General features: G+C 46.3%; 1 protein-coding gene across 9 annotated transcripts in view; it reads left to right on the plus strand.

Moving 5' to 3' along the window:
* Positions 1-26,891, plus strand: part of ptprua (protein tyrosine phosphatase receptor type Ua) — a 142,459-nt gene that overhangs the window by 27,884 nt on the left and 87,684 nt on the right. For 8 of the 9 annotated variants that reach the window (XM_027009768.3, XM_027009772.3, XM_027009771.3 and 5 more), the window contains exon 2: positions 14,669-14,797. In XM_027009768.3, coding sequence (XP_026865569.2) covers positions 14,669-14,797 — 129 coding nt within the window. The remainder of the gene's footprint in view (positions 1-14,668; positions 14,798-26,891) is intronic. The other variant, XM_027009770.3, reaches the window with a different exon arrangement.

Genomic DNA, 26,891 nt, shown 5'->3' on the forward strand with positions numbered 1-26,891 from the left:
GTGACTTTAGCAACATATGCTGTTTGTCACTGCACACCTTTAAGCTTCGTCTCTTAAACTAAACCACTCACTCTTTCGCTCAGAGTTGAATGCCTGACTATTTCTTACTCCGTTCATCACTCACTGAGTTCACTCACTGACTCGTTCGCTCGCTCATTTGGGGGTGGAGTGCTGCTTGATAGTCACCAAGCACTCATTTTAACCAGGCTCTAGAGGAGTTGCTCAGATACTATGAGATAAAGCAGGTTCAACATGTGCAGGTCCAATACCAGGCCTGATGTGCCTGTTTTGTGAAATCCCCAGGAACTGTGGGTGGTCAGATGGAGTGTGTGCAGGAGCAGACTTGGTTGGAATGTATAAAATTACACCCACACCCAGGCCTCATCCATTCCCTTTTACAACATGAAACTCTTCTGCAAAAAAGTGGGCTTTAGTACACATAACTGGAGAGAGTGTTGAATAGGCAAAGGAGCCACTCCTCCGAGATCAGACGCGCCGTTTTCTGCGGCTGCGTGCTCATTCATGTGCATCATCAAGCCCTTGGGCATCATAATGAGCGACAATTACAGAGGAACAGGAAGCCATGCTAATCAAGACAGGAAGTTGAGGGAAGAAGCCGCAAATGAGCTGTAAAGCCTGGTGTGGGACGCTGCTGCGTGCATGCACATGGCAGAAGGTATTATTACACTTTTCTCTGTGTATTGATGGCAAATGAGCAAACGCTCAGTTGGAAGTGTGGTGGGGGTTTTTTCCCCTCTTGGGCAGAGCCAGGTCAAGCCGCACCCTCTCTCCCCCCCCCCCCGCCCCCGTTTCATGGAAGTGCCTTGGGTGCCTCTGGATTTGTGACCTGTTTGTGTTATAGTCATTCGCTAAGTGCAGGTGGTTTTACCACCTCCAAAGAGAAGAGGTTCTGGAAGAAAAAGGAAGTAGTCGTTGAGCAAAATGGAAGTGTTACAGTGTGCAAGCCCAACACTTGCTGGGGACATTCTCCTGGGAATGCTTGGATTTTGTCACTCTTACAAAGGCATCCTTTCAGGATCCAATAATGACCATTAAAACACACTTTGTTTTAATGCTGTGCACTTATTTGAGAAGGGTGGAAATGTGAAGATGCCATTAAGGCACCTAAATTATTCATACTTCTTGTTTTCAAGTTAACAATGCTTTACTTAATTGCCTTGGAGTGTTGTGGGTAGGCATTTGGCTACAAGTGAGACCTGCGTTAGCAGCTCACTCACTATAGTTTGATATGGTTATTGATATTTGTAATAGCACCTGAGCCCATCTACCCAAACATACCTCCAGTGTTCACCCTTTTAATATTCTTGACTTCACCTTTCCTGGTTACCTACATCCATAAGAACTTTCTTCCTACTTACAGCATGTGCACCTGAAATACAATACTTTCTAAGGGCAAGAGATGGACGATAAAATTCTTATTACTGAGATCACTCTCCATTCCAAATCGCATTTTCCTGAAATTAAATCAAAGTTATAGTTCACGTTTGGCCTTACAGGATCAGTGCAGCGGTCGGCAGAGAGGCCGTTCACACATGAAATTGAAAAACGCAATCAAAATGAAGGGTGCACGGCTGATGTGGGTTACAGAAAATAAGATTATGTCCTAGCTGATGCTAGACAAGGTCAGAAAATATACATTAACTACGCCATCAAATACTAACACTGGATTGCAAATGTTTTCTGGCTAAGCCAGCACATAAAAGTAGCCAAGTAGCCAACTGGAATGATTAAGTGACCAAATGAAAGATCTCTATTAACTGAGACAGTATAGGAAGAGAACTTTAAATGTATCCTTGTCCAGGTCACAGGCCTGACTCCCAGTCCCTCCCTTATCACTGCTAAAATACTTCTACACAAGACTTATTGTTTGCATGTGCAAGTTGCTGAACCTGTTCTGTTTGATTCATAAGTCATGGCGTACTGAAGTTGCATAGCATGGGAAGATGGCTCACCGATGTTTCCCCGTGCAGAGTGCTGATGCCGTCATTTTAGTTTTCCATATAATCAGTCTAAAATGCCCCCATCACAGCGGTGAGGACATGGACACAGTGGTTAGCAGCCAAGCCTTTTCATCATGCCCTTCCATTTCATTATACAGCCTCTTGTGACTGGATGTTGGTACAGTGATGTGTGGTTCTGTATTAATGCCGGGCCTGTGGGTTTAGGACCGGCGATGAACTGATGAGGAGGTCAGCCCACTCCGAGAGAGTGGCTAGGATTGCACTGACTGCCAGCGTGTCCCCCATTCACGGGGGGGGGGGGGGGGGGGGCAGGCAATGGCAAAAAGGCAGCGGCTGGCCTGAAGGGGAGAGCTTCATAGGTAAAGGGAATGGCTCTCCTCAGGGTATCAGAATTCACACGTCTTTGCAGAACAGTGAGCTGGAGATCTTTAATGAAACCTAATTAGGGATGGATTTTGGCTGACGGCTGTGTGTTCTGGAACAAAGTCCCAAGGGAAATAGAAGTGCTTGTTTTAAAGGCCTAAAGTGTTTGGTGTGTGTTTGTGTGCTTGTGCTGGTATGTGAAGTCCAAGTATGTGATTGTAGACCATATTTTTTTAAGGATAGAAAACTGCAATGCCTGTCATTCATAATCAAGAGGCAATTGTGTATGTGTCTGCAAAAAAGAAAAACAAAACAAAACAGGGAACTGTTGTAAATAGCAAGTTAGCATGGGGTGGTATTTCAGCATGCGTGTGTGTGTGTGTCTGTGTGTGTGTGTGTGTGTGTGTGTTTGTCTTTTCCTCACAGCTTCTTCAAGGTGTGTGCTGGATTTGCGATTCCTGGAGGGACCCAAAGTAATGGGGGTCATGTCGGAGCCAGTGGCTGTGTTCCACAGGACTTTGAATGTGTGTGTGTGTGTGTATACAAAACTGGAGCTGTGTGAACAGACGGGGGGGGGCTTCACACTGCCCTGTGCATCTGGTCACTTGGTATTCCAGCCACCTTGCTGGCCAAGCTGCATTTTAGCGATGGCTGTCGGGAAGCCAAATGGAATGGCTCACAGCATTCCACACTGTTCGTTGGCCTTACCTCCACAGTTGCTGTGCGGGACATCTGCCTGGGGTCCTCTATCAGCAAAAGGTTAAGACACCATCCTCAAGATGGCACTCAGGAGCCTAAAAGTCCAGTCTGTGGCTCCTGATTGCGCCGAGCAAGCGGCACAGCCATGATGGGTGCTGTGACCCGCCAGCTGCACCATCTCTTGGCAGAGCTGATGCCGTGATGCCATTTCCAAGAGGCAAAATTTAATTTTCATTTTTTCCCAGCATGTCGGCATCCCTTTCCCTCTGTTCCCTTCTCCTTTTCTCCCCGAAAGGGGGCGAGCAGGCGTGTGATTCTGGCTCTGGAGATCACACTGGCGACTACCAAACGCCATGCTCCACTCATCAACAATCCATTCAGTGCTGCTTGGCTTGCTCACTCCCACACTACACCATAAAGTGTGTGTGTGTGTGTGTGTGTGTGTGTGTGTGCGTGCGTAGGGAGGTAGAGAGAGACAGATCAGAGGATGGAAAAAATGATGTATAGCTGGGGTTTCAGCTCTAATTTTACCCCTCTAACCCTGCTCAAGTGAAAAGCAACTCGAAAGGAAACTGGATGAGTGATTCTCTCAACATCTCACAACCCCCAACCACCACCACCACCCTCGCCCATCTGGGGGTAGAGCAGTCAATGCCCCTGCTCTGTATGTGCAGAGCTCTCCTCTCCAACCTCCCACCTCCACCTCTCACTCCTTCTCGCCATTTTTCTCTTCCTGGTTCAGCGCAACCCCTTACCCGTCGTGCTGTTCTCCACCCTCCTCCTGAGCAGTTCATTTATCTACATGGGGCCTAGGGGATGCACTGTTTGTGTGTGAATGCAGGTGGGATGTGTAAGTGATAGGCTGCACGCATGCGTGTGAAGGCAACGGCAGCCAGTATGGAACAGTGATGAAACAATTTCACACAACACCTTATGCCCGGTGGTGCCAATCCCCCACCACCTGCACCAGAAATAGATGCTTGAATGATGGATAGGCTGGAGGGTTTCCTACACACTGCCATACGTCGTCCTTTTTCTCCATAGCCATTATAACAGAGCGGGAAGAAACGAGAGAAGCTAAACCAATTGAAACAGCAGTAATGGTAGTAGCCGTTTAGACAGCAGCTTTGCCTGAAGTGCAAAAGGAAAATAGTAAAAGATTCCAAGGTTTGCCACTTCACTAAGCTCAATACACGTGTAAAGAAACAATTAACTGGAATTCTCAATCCCTTTGCATATAAACACCCTGAAGTTGAGCACTGGGTCTTAAGGCCATCTCCTCTACTGGTTCCCTGATATACCCCTATATATGTCCTCCTCAACTACCAGTATCAAATACACATTAACACTGACCGACTGTAATGTAGAGCAGGTCCACACGCCACACGAAACGCGTCATTGAAACCCAAAAGCCGTTCTTTCGGGTCTAGAGGTGCGTGTGGGGAGAACGTACTTGAACTTCACAAGAAGACGTGGGAGCTGGCGTGCTTGGTGGACCAGCCAGCCATCCGAGCCAGACAGTGGACTGAAAGCTCTCCCCCCCCCCCCCCCCCCCCATACACACACACACACACGTGTGTGAGGGGAAGAGAACCTGTGGTTCATTTTCAACTGGAACACTGGGAATAATGCATGGGACGGGCTGGAACACGAGGGTGACGTGACCATCTCTGGTCGTTTCTGGTCACGAGCTTCAGAGGTATGTGAGGAGACCACGCTGCCTGCTCTCCTCGTCTTTAGCCCAGTGGAGGAGATCACAGCCACTGAAAATGTCTCTTATCAAATGGTGCGTGGGAGAAGCAGTGGTTACCATGGTCTTTTATACAAGGAAATGTTGCTGGATGTTCTAGTCCAAGCCTATCTTTAAGCACATAATCTGTAAATTATTATGAAATTGTGAAATGTTATAAAGTAACTGGTCTATAAAAACACCATGCCTGCAGTGCTTCCTTCTACAAATATATAGCCCATTTTAGCTCTAACGGTACCTGTTTTGTGTCATGAATGTTTCGCGTACCCTCCCTCTCTGTTGATGTGACAGACACAACAAACAAGAACAATTAGTCAAGCTTATATCTTCGGCAGACCGCCATTTATTACCGAGCATCTTTCTTGCAAGGGCCAACAGCATGACAGCTGAAATGCTTGGAGCTCTCAGAAGGACACAGCATGAGTGGTCTTCTGTGTCTCAGAAGACAAAATGCCTCGTTTCCCAGAACCCTAGTTTGTTGGTAGTTCATCTGCTGCGTAATCCACTTTGTACTTTGCAGGTGTTAATTGTAGCCACAAGTAACATTAAACGTTAAACATGAGTGCCCTCGGATCTCTCGTTTATGCACATATCAGCATTGGATGTTAACCTTAAGTAAATAAGATGGCTAATTATACCGCTATTTGTCCCACAGAGCTCTTAACTACAGTGTTGTTAATATAATCGTTATGTTCAAATTTGTGTAATCTTTAATGTTCTATATCTAGACAGCTAGCTAATTAATATGCTTGACTTGCTAATAGCATCTCCATGTCTTCGAGTAGCTACTAAATTGTATTTTTCTTTCCTCTGGGCCAAGTGCAACATTCTGGATTAATAATAATTAATTCTCATCACTATTAATATCGTCACGAACATCCCAACATTACAAGCCAGCAATTAGAATATTAAAATAAGCTATTTTCAAAAAGCCACTAGCACATATTAGCGAACATATTCATTCTTGGGTGTAATCGATGCTTAAAAGTAGCTACTTGGCTAGCAACCCAATTAGCTACATGACTAATGGGAGAACTGCTATAATCCCTTACAGACACTAGCATATTTATTAACGTCTTCTAACCTATCATTCCTGCCATCCCCTGCGCCTTGTTAGATTATGTGACTAGATAGGTATTGTTACTTAACCAGGTAAACGAAGAACATGCACTTATGTACTGTAATGTTAGCTAAGTAAATAGCATGATTGAGGTAAATACGTTCAGTATGTATAGCTACACATATATACAGTAATGTTAGCTAAGTAAATATAAATGAGATAAATACGGTCAGTATGTATCGCTGCACGTATATACAGTAATGTTAGCTAAGTAAATATGACTGTGAAATACTGTCAGTATGCATAGCTGCGCTTATGTACAGTAATGTTAGATAATTAAATAACATAATGATTTAAGTAAATACGGTCAGTATGTATAGATGCGAGTGCATCCACGCACAAATTCCGGCGTGAAACTTGGCTCGCTGGAGTATTAAACATAATACTTCAAGGGTTAGAAAACTTCTCATCTCTGTAATAAAATTAGCTGAAACAACCATGAAGGTGACGCACTAAAGTCTTTGATAAATCGTCTAAAAAGACAGTTTGACAGTTTCCCAGCATAGTGTAAACTAACGTGTAGCCACTGGCCATGACAGCAAGTTGCTGCCCAAAATTCTTAATCGAAAAGCTTTTGAGTCCTACATTTTATCTTCAGCTCAGTTAGTCCAGAAATTCTTGTCAAGCCTATTTCTTTCATCCGTACTCTCATGGAGTAAAATTTAAAGATGGGTTAAATTATATCGTAAATTGCTTGCAGCAGACATTACTAGTCAGGTGAAGTGCAGGAATTAAATCTGTTTCTGCGTTAAGGAGCTCGAAAACATTATTCAATCAGCAACTCTGCAAAGATCACATCATGCCACAGTAAATGTTCCAGTAAGGGGCCTACATTACCTATGTAAATACTGTGTGTACTGATAGCAGGATGTCAAGTTTGAGGAAATTCACATAACACTTAATTTAGAGACGTTACACATTCCGATTGCAAGATGGCCAATTTACACCATGTGACGTTGTTACTGAATACTTCACACTACTTGTGGCGACCTAAGTTTCTAGGCGTACTATCACCTCGGTGTATTAGCGTTAAGCCATCCCAACAGAAGTTAACGGATGCTCTTCTCTGGTCTCATTCTCCCTGGACGTTTCGCTGTCTGCCAATTTACGATTTTCCGCGAGATAAACGCGAGAGTCCTGCTGGGACTGTTTCTCTTTGTCAAATATTTTTTATGGCGTTGTTGCATGCGGGGACATTACTCTGGGCAGTCTTGCGGTACACTCACTGTGCGGACGTCCATCATAAACACTTTATTTTCCCCCTCTCCTCTGACAATAACTCTCTCCCCCTCGGCGGTCACTTAAAGGAAAGGCGACAGGCGCGGATAAATACCGTACGAGCGTCAGTGGGCTGCGCGGTGTCTAAGTAACGACTGCGGTCTCCATGGGAATTGTGTTTTTGTGCCGAACTTGCACCAGAAGGAGTCGAGGGAAACCGGGGACTGTGGCTAAAATTGTCAATTACGTAGGGGACATTATTGCTTATTCTAAGAAACTAGCCTCAGAGTTTCTCACCTCTGAGAGCTTGTCCCTTTATCTATCAGTTGTTTCGATGTTATTTTTTTACAGTCCAAATGCAGTGTGGATGTTATGGAGTGATACGATAACACGGGAACTGAATGTCAGCCTGGAGTAACTGACGAGTAGTTTGCATGTTGACAATAGTGTACAGTTTGCCTATAGAAACACCTTTAGGCAAAAATGTATTTAGTTTGCTTTCAAAAATGAAACCCAAATAGACCGCACAGTAAGCGAGTTATGTACAGTACACATTTGCATTCTTGCAGACATTAGGCACTTAGTTAATTCAAATGGCTCATTCCTTTAAGTACTGCCCACAACACTTCCTCCTTTCTGCTAAATTCACTGTGTAAAAAAATGGAAAAGAAGGGGAAACCCTCAACATACAAACAGTGCATATCTAGTTCCTTACATAAAAGCATCTAACGTGAAGGGACCCAACTGCTTTGGGACAGACAACACCACTGTTTTTCATCTTTCTACCTTTGTGTTACTGTTACTGTCACCAGCAGTTACGGCTTCAGTTTAAAAGTTTTAAAATAGCAGGGAATGGAAGGTATGGCTTTGGCACTAAACAGATGTGTGAAAGAGAAGAAAATATTAAGGAGAGAGAACGCAAACGTGTGTATGTGGGGTAGGGGACAGAAGAACGACAGCAGTAGACAGCCGGAACATGGGCTAAGACATCAAAGTCCTGCAGGCCTACCTGGTGTCGCCGCGGTGACGAGTGGGAGGTGTGGTTCTATAAACTGTCTCTGCCACCTATAAACTCACGTCCGACACAATTGCCTGCAGTCATTTATTTATACTGCTTTGTTCATTCCCGTTTCGGTTGCAGAGCTGACAGGAAGATATGCGAGCAAGACTCACCCAAGTTATTAGAACGGCCTTTTCAAATCCTTTTTTTATTACCTGTAGGCCTATTTGTGTATTTGAGTACGAACACCGGTAGCCTGGTGTTAACAGGGAACTAGCACTGGCATTGCACTAATGCCGTTGCCGTTTGGGGATTGCGCCGAACATGCTTGACATGTCTGAATTTTCGTCTCTGTTGGCGGCTTTATCCCCTTGCCCGTGTTGATGTGATACATGACCAACACATCAGAAATGGCTGTTGCACTGGGAGGAAGATGCACGCTGAAGAGTAGAGCAGTGGCAGTGGCATGTCCAGGCCTTTAATCATGGGGTGGCCAACAGGTGGCACCACATAGATATTTACTGCTTTTGCCTAATGGATTGTTTTACCTGAACAATTCATGGGTGTCTAATCAGTGTATTGGCTTCGTATTTTAAGCAATGTAGCTAGTTATGTTAATGGTCCTGTTATTGGTATAATAACCATGTTTTAATTAAGCAGTGGCATCATTTCTTGAACAATTAAAACTGAGCTCACGAGAATGATAGGCTAAATGTTGGATATTAATCTTATAGCATCTACACGTATAAGGATTGTATCTGTAGTCACAGTATACTCAAGTATATTGGGGATATCTTTTTACATGGAAGCAAAAAACGTATTATTTCCTTGTATCCAGTGTATCCACACAAACACATAAGGCCACAGAAATCAAGGTCAAGATTCTACAGGGTGGGCAAATGTGGTATTTTAAAGTAAAAATAACAAAGTCTGTGATTATGGCCCCAAGACATAACTTTGCTTGGGGTCCCAGAAATGCCAAATCTGCCCCAGCTTGTATACAAACATAAACATTATTATCAGAAACAGAAATGCAGATTTGATGCACAGTGTTGATCCCATATCTTTAACAGCTAAATGAATTAATAAAATATATGTTAAGATATGGTATTTATAGGGACTTAGATTACACCAGTATTGCAAGACCTTTATTTTGAAGGACCATATTAAAAATCTAAATGCTTGTGTATATGCATCATCATTGTGTAAAGATAAAAGTGGAATAATGTCAACAATACAATGGCCTGATATCTTTAATTAATCAGTTTAGCTGTTAAGGAAATGGGATCAACACTGTGGATCTTTGGCACAAATCTCCACTTCCAGTGGGCAGGATACACGCACATCTTCACAACATCATTCCTGTTTAAAACTTTGAAGGTGTCTATATAATGAAACTGACGTAACAAGCAAGTTTGCACAGAGAGAGTGATTGAGTAGGCTACAAGATTTTGAAAAATGTGTTCAGTGTCTTTCGGGAAATGTTTCCCAGGCCAATAACACAGAGTAGTTGGAACTGTTATAATTTTTGTTGAGCCAGTCAGAGGAATGGACAGCAATCCAAGTACAGTACAAACAGTGTACATTATAAATATTGACCAAAGTACAGAGTGGCTTTAGATGGTAGTTAGTGATGTCATACATTAGGTACAGCCAGGGTTTAGTAGCTATTAAGAGGATATTTATTGCCTGGTCTCTACATCAGTGAAGGGTTGCCAAGTCTTATGGAATTTTTCCATAGAACTTCTCAAGGCTCTTTTTTCTAGGGTGGCAGCTGTGTGACAGCACCCCTGAGCAGTAGGCATGAAGAATCGGCATCATTCCAAGCAGTGAGGCCTCATTGTCGTGTGGGCTCTGCCACTATACTTGTTGATAATCGGTGAGAAAGAACGGGTGTTACACAGTAACAGCAGAACACGTGTAAGGTATGAGGGAGAACAGACGGAACAGAACTCCTAGAGACTCTGTGTAGAATGTAGCCCCAATTGGGTTGACCTTGTTTTCAATTACATAATCAGTAATTATTATACCTAAAAGCTTCTGAGCTCCCCAAACAGTTCATTTTTATTCCCATTATTGCACATGACATTTAGAACAAAATGTTGATTTTAGTAAAGGTTTATGTATTTCTAAGACAGAGAGAAACATAGTAATTCCTTGTTTACAATCATATATTTTTTTCTTGTTCTAAATTTCAATTTTGCTCTATACTTTTGTTTCCATTGAGAACTGTGCAATTTTGTAACCCAAGCAATCCATGGGAAACACTTTGTGAAATGCTGCGATGATTTAGCCAAATTAATGTAAAATGCAGTCTGTTCCTGGAAGGCTGTTGTGTTGGTTACACAGATGAAAAAGGTCGTTAGAAATCAGGAATGTAAAGTATAGTGGTGACATCGGCACCAGAGCTGAGATTTCTGAACCGTTGGTAACCATTATAGTTAGCCATTATAAAAAAAGACATAAAGTCATGCCAATTAAAAATCACTAAAACCCATGTGTAAACATTGCTTATACAAATAGAAATTGCAGATAAGTTCATACTGTTGCTGTGCACATTTATAAACATTTGGTTGTAAATTGGTATGAAGGGTGTCGTGCATGATATGCGATTTTAGGGGTGTGTGATGGACTAGCGAATGTGTGTGTGTGTGTGTGATGGCAAGTGTGTGTGATGGCAAGCGTGTGAGTGTGTGTGCTTGTAGGAGCAGGGAAGCATAGGGGAGAGCAGTGTTAATAAGGGAGATCAGTGAAATGTGTCTGATCGAGTCACTTCCTCCAACAGAACTAAATGCATAGCGCGTGTGCGCACACACACAGTCCATTTAAGCACCAGTCAATTAAAAACTAGACTACATACACATGCAGGTCAAGGCCATGGCAAGAGGACGTACGCTGTTTGTGTGTGTTTGTCTTAGTGCTGTGGGACTTGGACTTGCTTGTCAGCAAGAAAAAGCAGATCGGAGTGGTCCAAAATTAGCTGGCAACTCCAGAGAAAGGCAGATCACAGCAGCATTTGGGGATGAGGAGATCGAATGCCTGGGTAGCTTCTGAAAGGGAGGCTGTGTCTTTGCATTAATAAGGGAAGCAGATGGATGGGGAACCAAACCCAGGGAGCCCTGCACAGACCCCGTGCCCACCAGCAGGCCTTCAGCACGGCTTGGCACACTGACAGCTTTCCCATTTCACACCCAGCCCTGGAGCTGCCACACTGTAATTTGATCAAACCGTCAGGAGACCAGGGACATCGCAGACCATTTGGTGTGTGTGTGTGTGTGTGTTTGCGCATGTGCATGCATGCAGGGGAAATGGACTCTCCCACAGCTCAAAATATAAGCAGGAGTGCAGATATTGTGTCACCTAAGCTTCGCACAACTTGAAGAGGGGAGTAGGGTTGTGTGTGTGTGTGTGTGTGTGTGTGTGTGTGTGAGAGGCACTGAGACACTTATCCTTTGATATCTTATTTGATGGCAACAGAAGTTGATAGGATTTATTTGCAGTGTGTGTTTCTTTGTTTCTGTGTGTGTGAGTGTGTGTGTGTGTGTGTGAGAGAGAGAGAGAGAGAGAGAGAGAGAGAGAGAGAGAGAGAGAGAGAATGTGCAGGAGAGCAAGCAACAGGGAGATGTTCATCTGTGTGTGGCACTAATGACGAATATAGTCAGCTGTCTTTCCACATGCATTACTTCCCGAGTCTCCTGAAAGACAAAACCCTTAAACCCCCAGCCTACAGCTGGCGCTGGCTCTAAGGCAGTGCCTGGCATCTCATTGACTAAGAAAGATATGAGCAGTGAGCTGAAATTCCACCCCGACCCCTCCACACTGCCCCCACCCTCTGGGGTGGCATTTGCAGGGCACATGGAGGATTATGTCCGGTCATCATATAAGATGGTCTTTGCTCTGGACTGAGCTAAATCAGTCAGCTCTGTAGCGCTCCTCTTCCTCCACCACCTCCTGTCTCCACAGCACTTGCTTAATTGCCTTGGGCGAGCCTCCGAGAGACAAACTACAGAGAGACAGACGGATTTGGACTGGAGCGACGCAGACAGGGGGGCTTTTTTTGTCTGAGTTCCGCGCTCAGTGTGGCGCTGACATCATGGCGGCGACGCTAGATTCTAGCGATAACTCTGTTGTGAGGGGCCGTAGGGCTGTAGCCGCGGTGTAATTCAGCGACGCGCTGTTTCGTTTGTTGTTGTTGTTGTTGTTGTTGTTGTTGGGGTCCCCCATCCCCGCCTCCAACCCGCCCCCCCCCATTTCCCGCTGCGATGCGCTGCGCGTGAATCACACGCTCGATGTCTGCGGTGCACTAATCTCGCCGGGTCCTGCCGTCCCACGGCAATCTGGTGCCCCCTCGCCACCCCGTCATCTCCAAACCCAAGGGCTGATGGGAGGAAATAGCAGCACTTTTGGCGGGAATGGACGGCGTGGCTCGTCCGTGGTAGTCGGGAGACTGAAAACTGGCCTTATTAGATATAATTAAGCAAAACAGAAACAGGAAGAGGCGAGCGCAGGAGCTTTTAGCCAAAACGCTCGAGTGCTTGTTGACATGTTATGTCTGTTATTCGGAGCTGAAATGATGTAGCTTTTTTCTACACAGAGAGAGAAAGAGAATCTTAGTGGCTTTGTTCGTGTCTTTATTTTTGGTGGAGGCACGATTAGTTTGGATCTCCCCTGGGAGATGACAGGAATTATGGCACCTGTGGGAGCAGCACTTTGTCCTGCCCATTAAATTACTGCAGTGCTAAACTAGTCCTGGTGAAGCACTCGTTACTGGAGAGGTGAAAAGCAGCAGCAGAATGTCTTCCTTTAGAGTCTGGGACTGGTGTGTGTTTTGAACTGTTGTCTTCACACAGTCACATGGCCTTGATGAGGGTTAGTAACGCAAACGGCACATGGCGTGGGTTTCCATAGTAGATGGACCTGTGCTGTCATCTGAAAAGGGCAGTGCAGTTGCATGTCTAGCTGTGTGCATGTGTGTGTGTAATGCTTGTATCTGTGTGTAATGTAAATTATAGACCTACCTGTGTGTGTAGAATGCTGATTGTAGACCTAGCTGTGTGTGTAATTCTCCTTGTGGCCCTAGCAGTGTGTGTGTGACGCTTGTAGCCTTAGCTGTGTGTGTGTAACCCTTATTGTGGCCCTAGCTGTGTGTGTGTAACTCTCATGGCCCTAGCTGTGTGTGTGAGATGCTCGTTGTGGCCCTAGCTGTGTGTGTGTAACTCTCACGGCCTTAGCTGTGTGTGTGAGGCGCTTGTTGTGGCCCTAGCTGTGTGTGTGAGACACTCGTTGTGGCCCTAGCTGTGTGTGTGTAACTCTCATGGCCCTACCTGTGTGTGTGAGACGCTCGTTGTGGCCCTAGCTGTGTGTGTGTAACTCTCACAGCCTTAGCTGTGTGTGTGAGATGCTCGTTGTGGCCCTAGCTGTGTGTGTGTAACTCTCACAGCCTTAGCTGTGTGTGTGAGGCGCTTGTTGTGGCCCTAGCTGTCTGTGTGAGACACTCGTTGTGGCCCTAGCTGTGTGTGTGTAACTCTCATGGCCCTAGCTGTGTGTGTGAGACGCTCGTTGTGGCCCTAGCTGTGTGTGTGTAACTCTCATGGCCCTACCTGTGTGTGTGAGACAATCGTTGTGGCCCTAGCTGTGTGTGTGTAACTCTCATGGCCCTACCTGTGTGTGTGAGACAATCGTTGTGGCCCTAGCTGTGTGTGTGTAACTCTCATGGCCCTACCTGTGTGTGTGAGACAATCGTTGTGGCCCTAGCTGTGTGTGTGTAACTCTCATGGCCCTACCTGTGTGTGTGAGACGCTCGTTGTGGCCCTAGCTGTGTGTGTGTAACTCTCATGGCCCTAGCTGTGTGTGTGAGACACTCGTTGTGGCCCTAGCTGTGTGTGTGAGATGCTCGTTGTGGCCCTAGCTGTGTGTGTGAGATGCTCGTTGTGGCCCTAGCTGTGTGTGTGAGATGCTCGTTGTGGCCCTAGCTGTGTGTGTGTAACTCTCACAGCCTTAGCTGTGTGTGTGAGGCGCTTGTTGTGGCCCTAGCTGTGTGTGTGAGACACTCGTTGTGGCCCTAGCTGTGTGTGTGTAACTCTCATGGCCCTAGCTGTGTGTGTGAGACGCTCGTTGTGGCCCTAGCTGTGTGTGTGTAACTCTCATGGCCCTAGCTGTGTGTGTGAGACGCTCGTTGTGGCCCTAGCTGTGTGTGTGAGACGCTCGTTGTGGCCCTAGCTGTGTGTGTGAGACACTCGTTGTGGCCCTAGCTGTGTGTGTGAGATGCTCGTTGTGGCCCTAGCTGTGTGTGTGTAACTCTCATGGCCCTAGCTGTGTGTGTGAGACAATCGTTGTGGCCCTAGCTGTGTGTGTGAGACAATCGTTGTGGCCCTAGCTGTGTGTGTGTAACTCTCATGGCCCTAGCTGTGTGTGTGAGACGCTCGTTGTGGCCCTAGCTGTGTGTGTGAGACACTCGTTGTGGCCCTAGCTGTGTGTGTGAGATGCTCGTTGTGGCCCTAGCTGTGTGTGTAACCATCCTTGTCTTTTCTCTCCAGCAGGCTGCACGTTTGAGGTGGACACGGATGCTGAGCTGTGTGACTACAGGCAGGGGCAGGAGGACGACTTCGACTGGCAGCTGGTGCGGACCGACGCCTGGAGCTACGTGCCCCCTGAGCTCACGCAAGGCGAGTTTCTGCAGCGACCCTCGTACCCTTCTCACGGGGGACTGGCAGCGGGTGTCAAAGGATGTCCATTCGCATGTTGACGGGGATATCAGATTTCCAGTTACAAAGGAGTTCAGTTTTGCTCTCATTACCTGAAATCAGAGAGTTTATCGCACTAATCTGTGTCCGTAATGCCACAAAATCCATTATACTGTAACTTATTTTTGTGCTACAGTGATCTTTCATATTTAGTGTTTTAAATGAGTCTCACTATAAATGTGCCATGTTTGGTTCAATGCGTACGCAAATGTGACAAACTCCTGATGTTGGCAAAACAGTAAGTGTGAGTTTTTTGAGGGCAAAAAAAGTCCTTTTTCCCTCCAACCATCAAAGCATGAAATGATACAAGATGTAATTACAGGAAGTTTGCTTGCATAAGCAAACGGCAGTAAATTGCAGCAGTACTCTTTATTTTCCGCTGAAACAGCGTGAACATCATCTGCCTCTCATCCCGTCCTGTCAACAGAGATGCATCCCGTGCCTGAGGCTGTTCCCTGGCCCCTGCAGGGAGCTCCACTCCAGGGCCACTCAGGTCCACAGGGGCCATGCGTGGGTCTCGCCTCTGTACACATCTGCTAAAGTGTGTTCACTGCCTCCTCTAGGAGCTCTCGACTGGCCCCGTGGCTCTTTCTCCCCACAGTTCATTGTCTGGGGCACTTGGGGCCTTGAAGATCCAGAGGATCATGTCTGAAAAGATGGGAGCCGGATGCTGTGGCCACAGCCTGTCCTCGCCCCTTGACGTGCATCGATGGAGGTTCCGGTCGAAGCGGCTTTTGTTTCCCCCGGCCGACGCATGTGACCCCATCAGCAAGCAGAGGGTGCTGGGAACGAGGAAGCGTGCTGTGGCACTTTGGTTGATATTCCACAGACACGCAGACATCCAGTGTGGCACTTATATGGATGGTTAAATTCTTCAAAGCCGCTAAAGAGACTCCAATTGAGACAACAGCTTAGTTTATTGGGCACTACTGGTTCGATAGTATTGATCCTTTCAGCACTACAGCAGGAATGTGAATCAGGCGGAACAAGAGAGCGGGATTTTCTGTTGTCTCTATGTTCACTCTTACTAGCTGGGGTTGTAATGAAATTTGAAGTTCCTGATGATGGTACACTACTGCTCAGACAACAGTTCTTGGCTTTAAAGTGGTGTAACAGTTAGGAATCAAAATTGGGATGGTTCTTTTTTGTCATGTCAGAAGCCTGCAGTCATGGCACAGTAGGCTCTTAGGTTCTTTTGTTTTGTTTTTTTGAGGCAGGGAGTTTGGGGGAGAAATTAAACATGTAGATAAACTTGTTATGGAAGACACCGTGTGGTATTATCTCTATAATAACGGAGTATAAAAATTAGAAGCCAAATTCAATTGATTTCTGCTGCTATTGGAGGAGCCCCCATCTATGGAGGATGATGGGTACTCAGGTACACCATTACCTGCTGTTCGACACACCTGGCAAGCAGTCTCTTCTTTAATGCTCAGAGATGGGCTTTGGAAGTTTTGGGTCTGTGGCTAAAACATCTGCGGGTGCGTCTTTGATTGTGGAGGCGAAGGAGGGCGAGCGGCTCTGCCCCGAATCCCTCGCTCTTCCCCAACGGCTGTGGGCGGTTAAGTGAGGCCCAGCGAATAGGTCAGCGGGACTTAATAAGCGCTAATAGCGGGACTTAGCACGGCGTCTAAACGCGGGAAGGAAAAAAAAAAAAAACTTGGAAACGGTTCTCACACACGTGCGCTGCACTTTAACGAGCACGCAGTGAGCATGCGCGCGTTTGATCCGCTCGGCTGACGGGTCGCTCCGGCGCGCGCTGCATTGCGTAATTGTGTCAGATCTGAAGAAATCTGTAGCACTTACCGAATCAAAGCGAGCTGACCAAACGCTTTCTGACAGGCAGATCAAAATACCGCGCGTCCAAATGATCATAAACAACCTTTCTATGTGTGCACGCCGCATGGTATTTTATTTAATTTTTATTTATTTTTATTTTTTTAAACTCTTTTCATGTCAACCGTAAGTGCTCTCCGTCTCTTTAACGAGGGACGGTGGAGGCAGAGAGAGACAGTGAGTGGAAAAATAGAGAAAGAGAGAAAGAAGACTCAGCATATAGTATTCCGTATAAAGAATGCTGTAGCACTCCAAATCACATGCAGGCTGAAGAGCTGGAAACAGAATAAAATTTCAGTGGGGCATCATCGCACCGCCCTGGTGCTCTCGGTAATTTGGGAACTCTTCTACTGACTTCACACTCTTCGTCTGCAACTTCATGAGGTTAGCAGACGATCTCTGGAAAACAAGAGGTTTTAGACCCAGTTGTTTGCTTAAAGTATCATATTGTTGTTACCAGACTAAGAAGTTATACAGAAGTTCATTAAGCACAAGACCCAGTCGACATTTTAATCCTCACAGGGGCTCACAGTCTCTTTCGCTGTTAGCCAATATGGCTCTGCTTCAGGCCAGCGCATTAATTAAACTGTGACTCCAGCCGTCTGTCAGAGGACTGCTGCGTACAGTAATTAGACGGAGCACAAAACTCTCTTTTATAACAGCCAAAATGGTCTTTCTGGCGGGCTGTGTTAGGAGCCCTATCTTATGCGCGCGATCTTGAAGCCCTGATGAGTGAGGTGAGCAGAGCCTTGTGCTCCTGCAAACACAGACCTGTCTGAGCCCTTTCCAGAGCTGGTATTGTGTTCCTCTCACTTTGGACAAAACCTTCCCATGTGACGCGTCTCGTATCCTGCATGCGTGTCATGATATGGTAATATGGGATCTGCCCTGTAATTAACATTCCTTTAATCATAGAGTCACTTTGCGGCACTCTGGGCCTCACTGTGCTGTGAACAGGCATGTCGTACACTCTCCCTCTCTGATTGCCATCCCTTTGCTCACTCCACTCACTGTCTCCATCACTCAGACCTTCACTTAGTAATGTACTCCTAATTCGTTCACTCCCTCAGTCACTCATGCTCTTAAATTACCAGTTTCTAACTTGGGTGCTCATTTGCCCCCCTCACTCACTCTCTCTCACTCACTCACTCACTCACTCACTCACTCACTCACCCACTCACTCTCTCTCTCTCTCACTCACTCACTCACTCACTCACTCAATGAGTTCAGTAGAGGACCTGTTATTGGCATGACTGCGTGTCTACTCCAGTACAACCTTCATCACAGTGACAGTCTAGGTTTTTCAGAGGTTCATAAATGGTAGAATGGGTTTCATTCAAAGAGTTTCCATCAAATAAACTCTATATTGCAGTTTCACCCAATTTGCAGTAAACACACACACACACACAGTCCAAAAGTGCCCCCTCCCTCCCCTGCTGATGAGTCAGAAAGCTTTGGGTGTGTTTTCCTGCCCCGCGTGATCGATGCAGGTTGACAATGAAGCTGGCATATAATGGACCGTTGCCATGGAGACGCACTTGTCCGGGACTGGCATGGGCTTATTGAGGAATCTGTCATGTGGATCTCAGTAACTTAAGAGACTGGTTTGGTATTTTTGCTCTAAATCATGACTCCGTCTTGAATCTCACACACACACACGCACACACACACACACACACACACACACACACATATACACACGTCATGCTGAGGTTCGCTTGAGTCACTGCTTTTCGTGACTGGGTCTGTACTGTGTACGTTTTCTACAGCGGGGAGAGCAGGTCGGGCCTACATGGGCCAGCGAGACCTTAACCTCCAGTCACACTCATGCCAGCATTTTTAGTCTGATCGTAACCGAGCTTGTTTGTCTTTGGGAAAGACTCGGGCTGATATCTCCATTTGAACGATGTGGCTGGAACTCTTCAACCGCTGGTATGTCAGGCATGACAACAGGTGATCCACCACACACACACACACACACACACACACACACACACACACACACACACACACACACACACACACACACACACCTCCTTCAGACCTTGGTGGAAACGGTGAGACTGCAGAAACACGCTCTGCTCGTCATTTTATTTATGTATGTGTGTGTGTGTGTGTGTGTGTGTGTGTGTGTGTATATATATATATATATATATATATAAAATATAGAGAGAGAGATCAGTTGTCATGAAAAGTCTAAGCTGTCAGTGTAATGGACACAGTTGGCATTGCTATGCAGAGCCGTCTGCAGAAAAGAGCTGACGAGTGAAGTAAAGGTCTGTGGTCCCCCCATTACAATAATCCCTGCTAAGATAGCTGGCCATTTGAATAATGACGCAGTCCGTTAAAATGGAGGAGAGCGAGACCCGGAGACTTCACAGCTGATGACTTTTTGTGCTTTCCTTCCTCCTGTCTCTTTAGCCCAACTCCCTGCTGTTTGTGAGCCTGTGCTAGCCACACCCCCCCCGCCACAGTGCCAGTTAGCTCTTCTCCCCTCATCGCCATCCCAGCAGCCCCCTGCAGGGGGCACCCCCGCTCCTCATGCCCCTTCCACACTTCCCCCATGTCTTCTGCTTGGCGCGCTCTCACCACTGCGCCGGGAGCCGATTTGTCCTCCCTCCGGATGGGAGGATGTGGATTGTGGAGTCTTCCTCTCCTTGTAGCCGGGAGCTCTTCCTCCTGTCTCCTCAGCGCCTTTCTTCTGAACGTCTGCTGCTGAAGACGCACATTGGGGTGTTTGATCAACTCTTTCTTCTCTCTCTCTCTCATTAAACGAGTTTTAGGGAGGAATGTCCTCCACCCTGTCATATCCGCTGTCAGCGTTCCCTCCGCCAGGTGCCATTTCCTTCTGATGCTCTCTTTGATTGCTCTTAAACAAAGACTCCACAGAAGTTTTGCAAACGTGCGCTGATAAGTCATCACTGGGAGGGAGCACCAGGAAACACAGACGACTGCTGCTGACGTAGTTTACAACTAGATGACGGTGAGACCTTCTGCGAGTAGCTCTCCAACGGGTGTAGTCAGCGGGTGTAGCGGTTGGATCGGAGAGGCCCCAGAGTTAGGGCGAGTTCCTCGTGTTAGCATGGCCGATGAGAAGCCTCTGCTCAGGCAGTGCCCATGCCTGGTCAGTCCGAGCAGTACACCTGGGTTCTGGACCGAGGCGTAGGGCCGAGGTGGCGATCCTTCACCCAGCTGTCGCTCTGGATGAGAGTATTCTGGCACAGGAGCAATGTGATCAGCTCCCTCTCTGTCTGTCATTCACACACACACACACACACACTCACACACACACACTCGCATGCACACACACACGCACATGCACACAGAGTGGTCCATAACAGGTCGCACACACTGTTAGTTCCAAAGAGCTTTGGGCAAAGGTGAGCCAGTTCACCCACAGCATTCTAACGAAAAAATTCCACAGAGAAAAAGAAATAACCACTCAGCTGGTGCGCACGCACGCACACACACACACACACACACACACACACACACACACTCACACACACATGCAGGTATGATGAAATAAAACACTAGTTCAAGAGTACAGTGCAGTATATGACAGATCCAGTATGATGATAGAAGTCAACACAATGCAGGCCAACGTTAGTCCTCTCAGCTAGTACCTGGTCGTTACTGTGCCCATTATATTTCAGTATTGCAAACGTAATTGGAGGTTGTGCGGTGACGAACAGGATACGTCTCAGCCATTGTACAAGCTATTTGTTGCTAATTTCACATCATTAATCACTTCACCATTTGTGTGGAAGCTTCAGCAAGGCTGTGTTTAGTGACGATAATCAGACTGTGATTATCTGTCTCTGTACATGTAGGCTCAGAGAGAACGAACGGAAATTCCTACCCCACTAGGAACGAACTCTGATGCCTCAAAAATGAGTCTTTCTGTCACACACTCTTTTTCTCACTCACTCACTCACTCACACACACACACACACACACACACACACAGTACAAACCAGAGGAACCCTGCGTCTTCACGCCCACGGCGATTCTCTCAGCTATATGCACATGCAGGCATACCGCCACTTGTATTACTATGTGTGTAACTGATGAGTTACTGCAGCTCAGTGCTGCTAATATGAAGACATAAAGAAACACTGAACTTAGACCAAGAGGACAGATCTCATTTAGCAAAACAGCTCCACAGAATTCAATCTTTTGTTATGTATTCCCTTCATTGTTGAGGCATGTGGGGACATTCGGTCCTTCCAGTGAGACTAAAATGGTGTACTCTTTCAAACACACACTCACACTCAGGCACGCGCACACACACTCACACTCACACACACACACACACACACACACACACACACACACACACACCAAGAAACAGTGAGAAAAAGAGGAATGAAAATAACTGAAGAGGGAGAGAGAGTGAGAGAGAGGGGGAGAGAGAGGGGGAGAGAGAGAGAGGCAGAGAGAGGGGGGAGGGGGGGGGGAGAGAGGGAGACAGAGAGAGGGAGAGAGAAACACAAGAGTGGCAGAGTCATCAGGAGTCTCTTTAACCTCACTCACAACCTCACCCGAGTATCTGGCTCATTGACGTGAGAGAGGCATTCCAGCAGTCCTCAGAGAAATTCACTTTGCTCTGTGCAGAGCAGGAGACATATCTTGAAGTTAGCAGTGTTAAAAGGCCGACTGTCATTAGAAACCAGAAGGCCATCGTTTGATCCATAGACTGCTCCAGCAATGTTAATTACTCCATCTCATAGTATACTCACTGTGTGTGTGTGTGTGTGTGTGTGCGCACGCACGCGTGTGAATAGGGCAGTGAGACATACCCACTCTATACCAGCAGCTGACATATTTCGCATATTTCAGCCGTGAGGCTTTGAAGTGTCCATATGTGCACGTCCCCCTACTGTCGGGTGAGAGGTTAGCGCCTACCGCAGAACCGGATTATACAGCCTCCGCTTTTTCCAATTAATTATCTGCCTATTTGGGAACTAAATCCCCCTTATCTGCCACGTCCATCAAAGCAGGGGCCACGGCGGGGTGCCAGATCCTGCGCACCCCCCCGAGGAAGTGGCAGGCCAGGCTGAAGTACTAGCCAGCTGAGCAGAGCCAGATCCTGCATGTCTTAGTTCAAGAGCCTCTCTCTGCACATCTCTCATTTACCAGCAAAATAACCTGTAGGATGTTTATCTTTTTCACATGAAATAAATAGCCTGCAGTTTGCTCCCACTGACTTGTTCACTTTCATTGTGGGGTGGGGTTGGAAAGCGAAGGTGCGCAAGGGCACTATACGCCGTGTCGGTGAAGGTTTACTGCCGATATGTTTTTCCTTAGACGGACACAGCGCACCTGGTCTGTGGAGTTGGAGCAGGAGCGCGCTGGGTAAGAGCGAATTAAAAAGAATGCTGCCCTAGCAACGACCTTCCACGCAGACGCGCAGGGCTGCCGCCGAAGGTCAATCGCATAGCGTGTGTAGAGGTTGTGCGGCCCAGCCGTACCCTTCCTGCGGTGGGCTTAGCCGAGGACGCATGGACATGGATGCGGGGGTGGACATCTGTTTGCTCCTGTCTCTCGTACCATCTCCCACCACCAGCGCAGAGAAGCATTTAAACGTCTCTATAACTCTGGAGTGTTAGGAAGCGATTTAAGTGCCTCAGACTCTTAAACTTTGGGCCAGAGGGCGACGCTTTTGCGATCAAAAGCGAGACAAAGCCAGCTAATTACTGGGAAATGGTACGCCGGTGAAAGTACCCTAGGACATCTGAGGACAGCCTCACACCCTGTGAAGAACGGTGTGGTTATCCCAGTATCGAAAGCGCAATAAATGTCTTTGCTTGCTTGCTTGGTTTTGTTTGAGCTGCATTCACTGAAAATGGCATCTTTCAGGGTATCGCTTTGCAAGACGAAGCCCTGACTTAGAAGCTAGTGGAGATGAAACCGTCTGCATGCGCTCTGGTCGCGGATGAGGGCGGTCTGTGTCTCTCAGCAAAGCCAGATATTTACAGAGCAAACTACAATGCCATCAAACACAAGATATGCTGTGTGGAAGGATAAAAGGCAACAAACCAAACCAAGACACTGCAGCCTGTGACATTTGCTCATCACTGTCCGGATGCGCCGCAGTGATAGTGTTTCTTCCTGCTTCCTGATATTTATTCTCAGGATGTGCGCCATTTTCCCACACATAGCTCTTCTCTGGCCCTGGCAGAGCGTTGTAGACTGGGACGGCCTTTAGATGCGCTTGCTGTCCCGTGCCTCGCGTGTTTGGCTCTCGCGAGCTATCGTTGTTGTTGTAACGGAAGTTGTAGAGATGCGCAAGAAGGACTGGAGGACCTCCCTCTGGGAGGGGGAGAGAGAGGGAGAGAGGGAGAGGAGAGGTCTCAGTTACCTCTAGTAATCTGTCATAACGGAAAGGAAAGAGAAAAGGCACTTAACTGTACGTGAGCATTAAATACTCCAGTTTCATGAACTCTGCACGGGTGTATCCTTTACATCTACAGCAGGTGAAGTAACAGTTTCCAAAGTGGCCCACAGGCCAGCGTGGCGAAGAAGACAGACGGGTGAACTGGAAGGGTGAAGGACAGTTGTTTCAACAGACTAGCCCGGGGGGGGGGGGGGGGGTAAAGAATCCTGTAGATATGAATATCCTGTAAATACGACTGCCAAGGTACTACAAGCAGTAGTAAGTCATCCAAAGTGAAGACATAGCTTTAAGTCTTTCTGAGCCTCGCATTTATCAGATCGGAGGTGCCGCCATGTTCAAACTGCACTAGAGTTGAAATCATCTCTCAGCACGTCTCCTAACCCGACGGATCAAAAGATGCAAGTTGGCCCAGACATTCATGGATTACACGGTGCATATTTAACACCTCAAGTTTGCTTTCATTATTGCAAAACTTTCTTGAGAACTGTCTGTCTGACAAGTCAGTTTATCAAAAATAATTCCCAGAGCATGCAGTGGATGTAAAGAAACATCACTACAAGGTTCCTATACAACCTCCAGTTCCACAACTTATTACATGGTCTTTTATTTCTGAACAATGGACAACTGAACTGTACACAGAGCCGGGGCCATTACCTACCTCGGCTGTGCTCGGCTCATGTTAGCTGCATATTAGTGGAAATTTCAAAATCATTTCTTCTTTTTCTTTGCTGAGCAGCAGTTTAACCAGTGGACCACACACTGGTCATCGTGAAAAGTAAACTTCTCCACCTTCTCCCAACATGAATAGACCACATTTTCATGCACTGGCAACCCATTTTAGCTAATGTTAACTAAGTTGTGTTGAGAGCATCGCAGTTAAACTTCTTCATGCAGTGCTTATTAGCTAGCAAGTGTAAGTTATTGAGTGGTTTTTGTAAGTTGCAGTGGTTAGATTTAGCAACAGGCAAAACTGAACTAGTAATCCACTGTTTTCGGTTCAGCAACAGGCAGATTAGAAGCCACGGCAGTTAGTAACCAGGCTGTATCCAAGCAAAATTCTTTGAGTGTCAAAATAAATGTGTATTTATCTATCATGGCAATTTTATCTTCATAAATATGTTTGGATGTAGCAACCATGGTTTAAGAGGGTTAAAACCGTGTCTTACATGATTTTAATGCATCAATTTACGCCTGGTGGTTCCTTGTCTCCACAGCCGTGCGTCAAGATCACACAATGCGGAGTTTATCATAGATTAACCCTTACTTAGCCCAGCAGTGTAACAGCAAGTTTAATCACATTATAGAACCCCAGGGAGCATTCTAGAATAACAACATTACATAAAACAGACCATGCCACTCTTCTAAGTATGGGCACTAAAATGATAAAGGCTGTCTGTTTCACTGTGGGTATATAAGTGAAGGCCTGTGTTCCCACAGCTTCCTGTTAGAGGAACGGGCCTGCGGTATTGGCAGGTGAGCATTGCTATATTGAGATGCTCTTTAAAGATCAGATGCTCTATACAGATGAGAGGCTTTTGCAGCGGTTCCTACTACACTGCTGCATCTGTGTGTCGCTGTCTTTCACATCGAGTCCTCCGCCACCTCGGTGGATGCCGCTGACCTCGCCTTTGCTCGGCAGACGCGAGCATTGTGTTCCCGGACCGCCACGAATGGAGCTGTCAGACCCCAGTCTGCCTTATCTGCTCACAGATTTTCCTTGGCTATTTATCAGATAATTAAAGTTAAAAGTGCTTCCCTTGTCTTAATTGAGACATTAAGTGTGGGGGCATCAGACCAGGGAGCGTCCCGGGCAGCTTCTGGGCACGGGAGACGTCGCTTATGGTGCCAAGCCGCTAACCTCCCCTCAGCCGGTAAGACAGCCAGACTAAACTGCTCTTTTTTTTTAACCTCCCATCCACTGCTAAGAGTTTTGGAGGCACGAAACTGCGCTGAGGTGCCGTGTGACCAGAAATGACATTGACGTCGATCTTTGGAGAGCGCACGACGGTCACGGGGGCCGGACGCTGGGGAACAGTGAGTTACAGCGCCTGCCCGATCTGCCTCACGGCGCCGGCAACACGCTTCATCCCAGCTCAGCGCCACACTGCGCCTCCAACATCCGAGCTCCACTTACCAACCTCCCCTCAACCAACTCTCCATGTTTACCGTCCGCTACTCTGGTCTCTCGGTGTGAATACTTGGTGCTTCCGCTGGACTTGTTTATTTGCTAGGGCGAGTGTGTGGGTTTATGGAGTAAAAACACTTAACTATAAGAACAGCATGGCACAGTCCCTGACGTCAGCCACACTGCCCCACCAGAACTTCACACCTTCTGTAAGGAGCACTTCTGGCTTTCTGACAGAATCTTTCCTTTGCTACTGTAATGAACGGAAGACCATCGCTATTTATTATCAGGAAAAAATGATCATCGGAGAAATCTTAACACATGCACAGACATGCGGGCATTTTACACATATCCAAAGCTAGCTCTATTTCCAGTCCTGAGAACATTCACCTGCTTTATAGTCATATAGTCAAACCAGACAAAAAATGTATAAATAACCAAATAAAAACAGAACGCGCCACATAGAGCCTTCCTAAACCTCGCAGTTTAGCTGACAGTTTAGCAGTAATCATATTCACTGCAATTTTAGTGGCATCAAACTAATCAATCAGTCAATAAAAGACCAATGATGTCTTTGGTTCTGACAAGTTTTCTGACATCCACCAATCACTGAGTGTTCTAGCCGTTCTGCCTTTCACACTCTATATGAAGGGCAGAAGTCTCTTTCAAACAGCCAAAGTGGTAAACAAATTATGCAAAGAGTATAATCACAGCCTGCCTCACTTTCTCTAAATTTGAACCCTTTTGTGTTCTGCCGTCTTGAGTAAGACATGAAAGGTTGTCATCCCAGATCTGTAGACATCAAGGTTTCAGTGAGAGGTTCATTTTGCTGATCCTTAGTCATTAGAATTTGGTTGTGGATAATGCGGAACAGATGTGCAACGTTGCTGAACGATGAGGAACTCTCTTACCTGAGGTCACGAACCAGTTAAACGCGACTTCAAAATTCTCTTTTTTTTTTTTAATCGCGATTTCAGTGTGAAATCAATTAATCATCCGGGCCTTGTTACGGGTGTACCGTGAACAGTCCGTTTGTTGTTGGAGTGTGGCCATCTGGACTGTGGGTAGGACTCTGCTGTGGTTACTGGATTTAAGAACAGACTCCAGTGAACAGAGAAATTCACCGGGCTTATGCTGATCTCAGCTCAGTGAAAACAGCCGTGAATATCCCAGACTTTCACTCTCATTCTGCTTCACACATTTTGTCTGCAGTGGTCTACTGTGCAATATTGTCAGTATGAATGTCATTGTGACATTTATTTATAAACCTGTAAATCGTTTTCAGTTTACAGATTTGTTGCCTTGTCTATGTAATTAGAAAAAGTTTTTGTTCTATTTTAGTGAACAATCTAGACTTGTATATATGATGTTTTAGAATTTTTATTTTTTATTTTTTCCTCACTGTTCCACTCGCCATTCCACCTTCAGAATCCCACGGTGAATTGTGTGGTTAAATTCAACACTACTGCAAAGCACGTAAAGGATATGACAGGCTCATAGCGCAGCTAATGTGTAACCCAGCTAACAATAGCTAATGCATTTGACATATGATCTAGCCAGGCTAACTTATTTAAATTAAATTCCTGGTGAATTTGGAAGTATAAGAAAGTGTGTATTTGTAATTCATAGATCCATTGTGATGTGTGCTTTTTCAT

Source organism: Electrophorus electricus, chromosome 6, assembly GCF_041902795.1.
Source record: "Electrophorus electricus isolate QZ-2024a chromosome 6, ASM4190279v1, whole genome shotgun sequence".
Lineage (NCBI taxonomy): Eukaryota > Metazoa > Chordata > Actinopteri > Gymnotiformes > Gymnotidae > Electrophorus > Electrophorus electricus.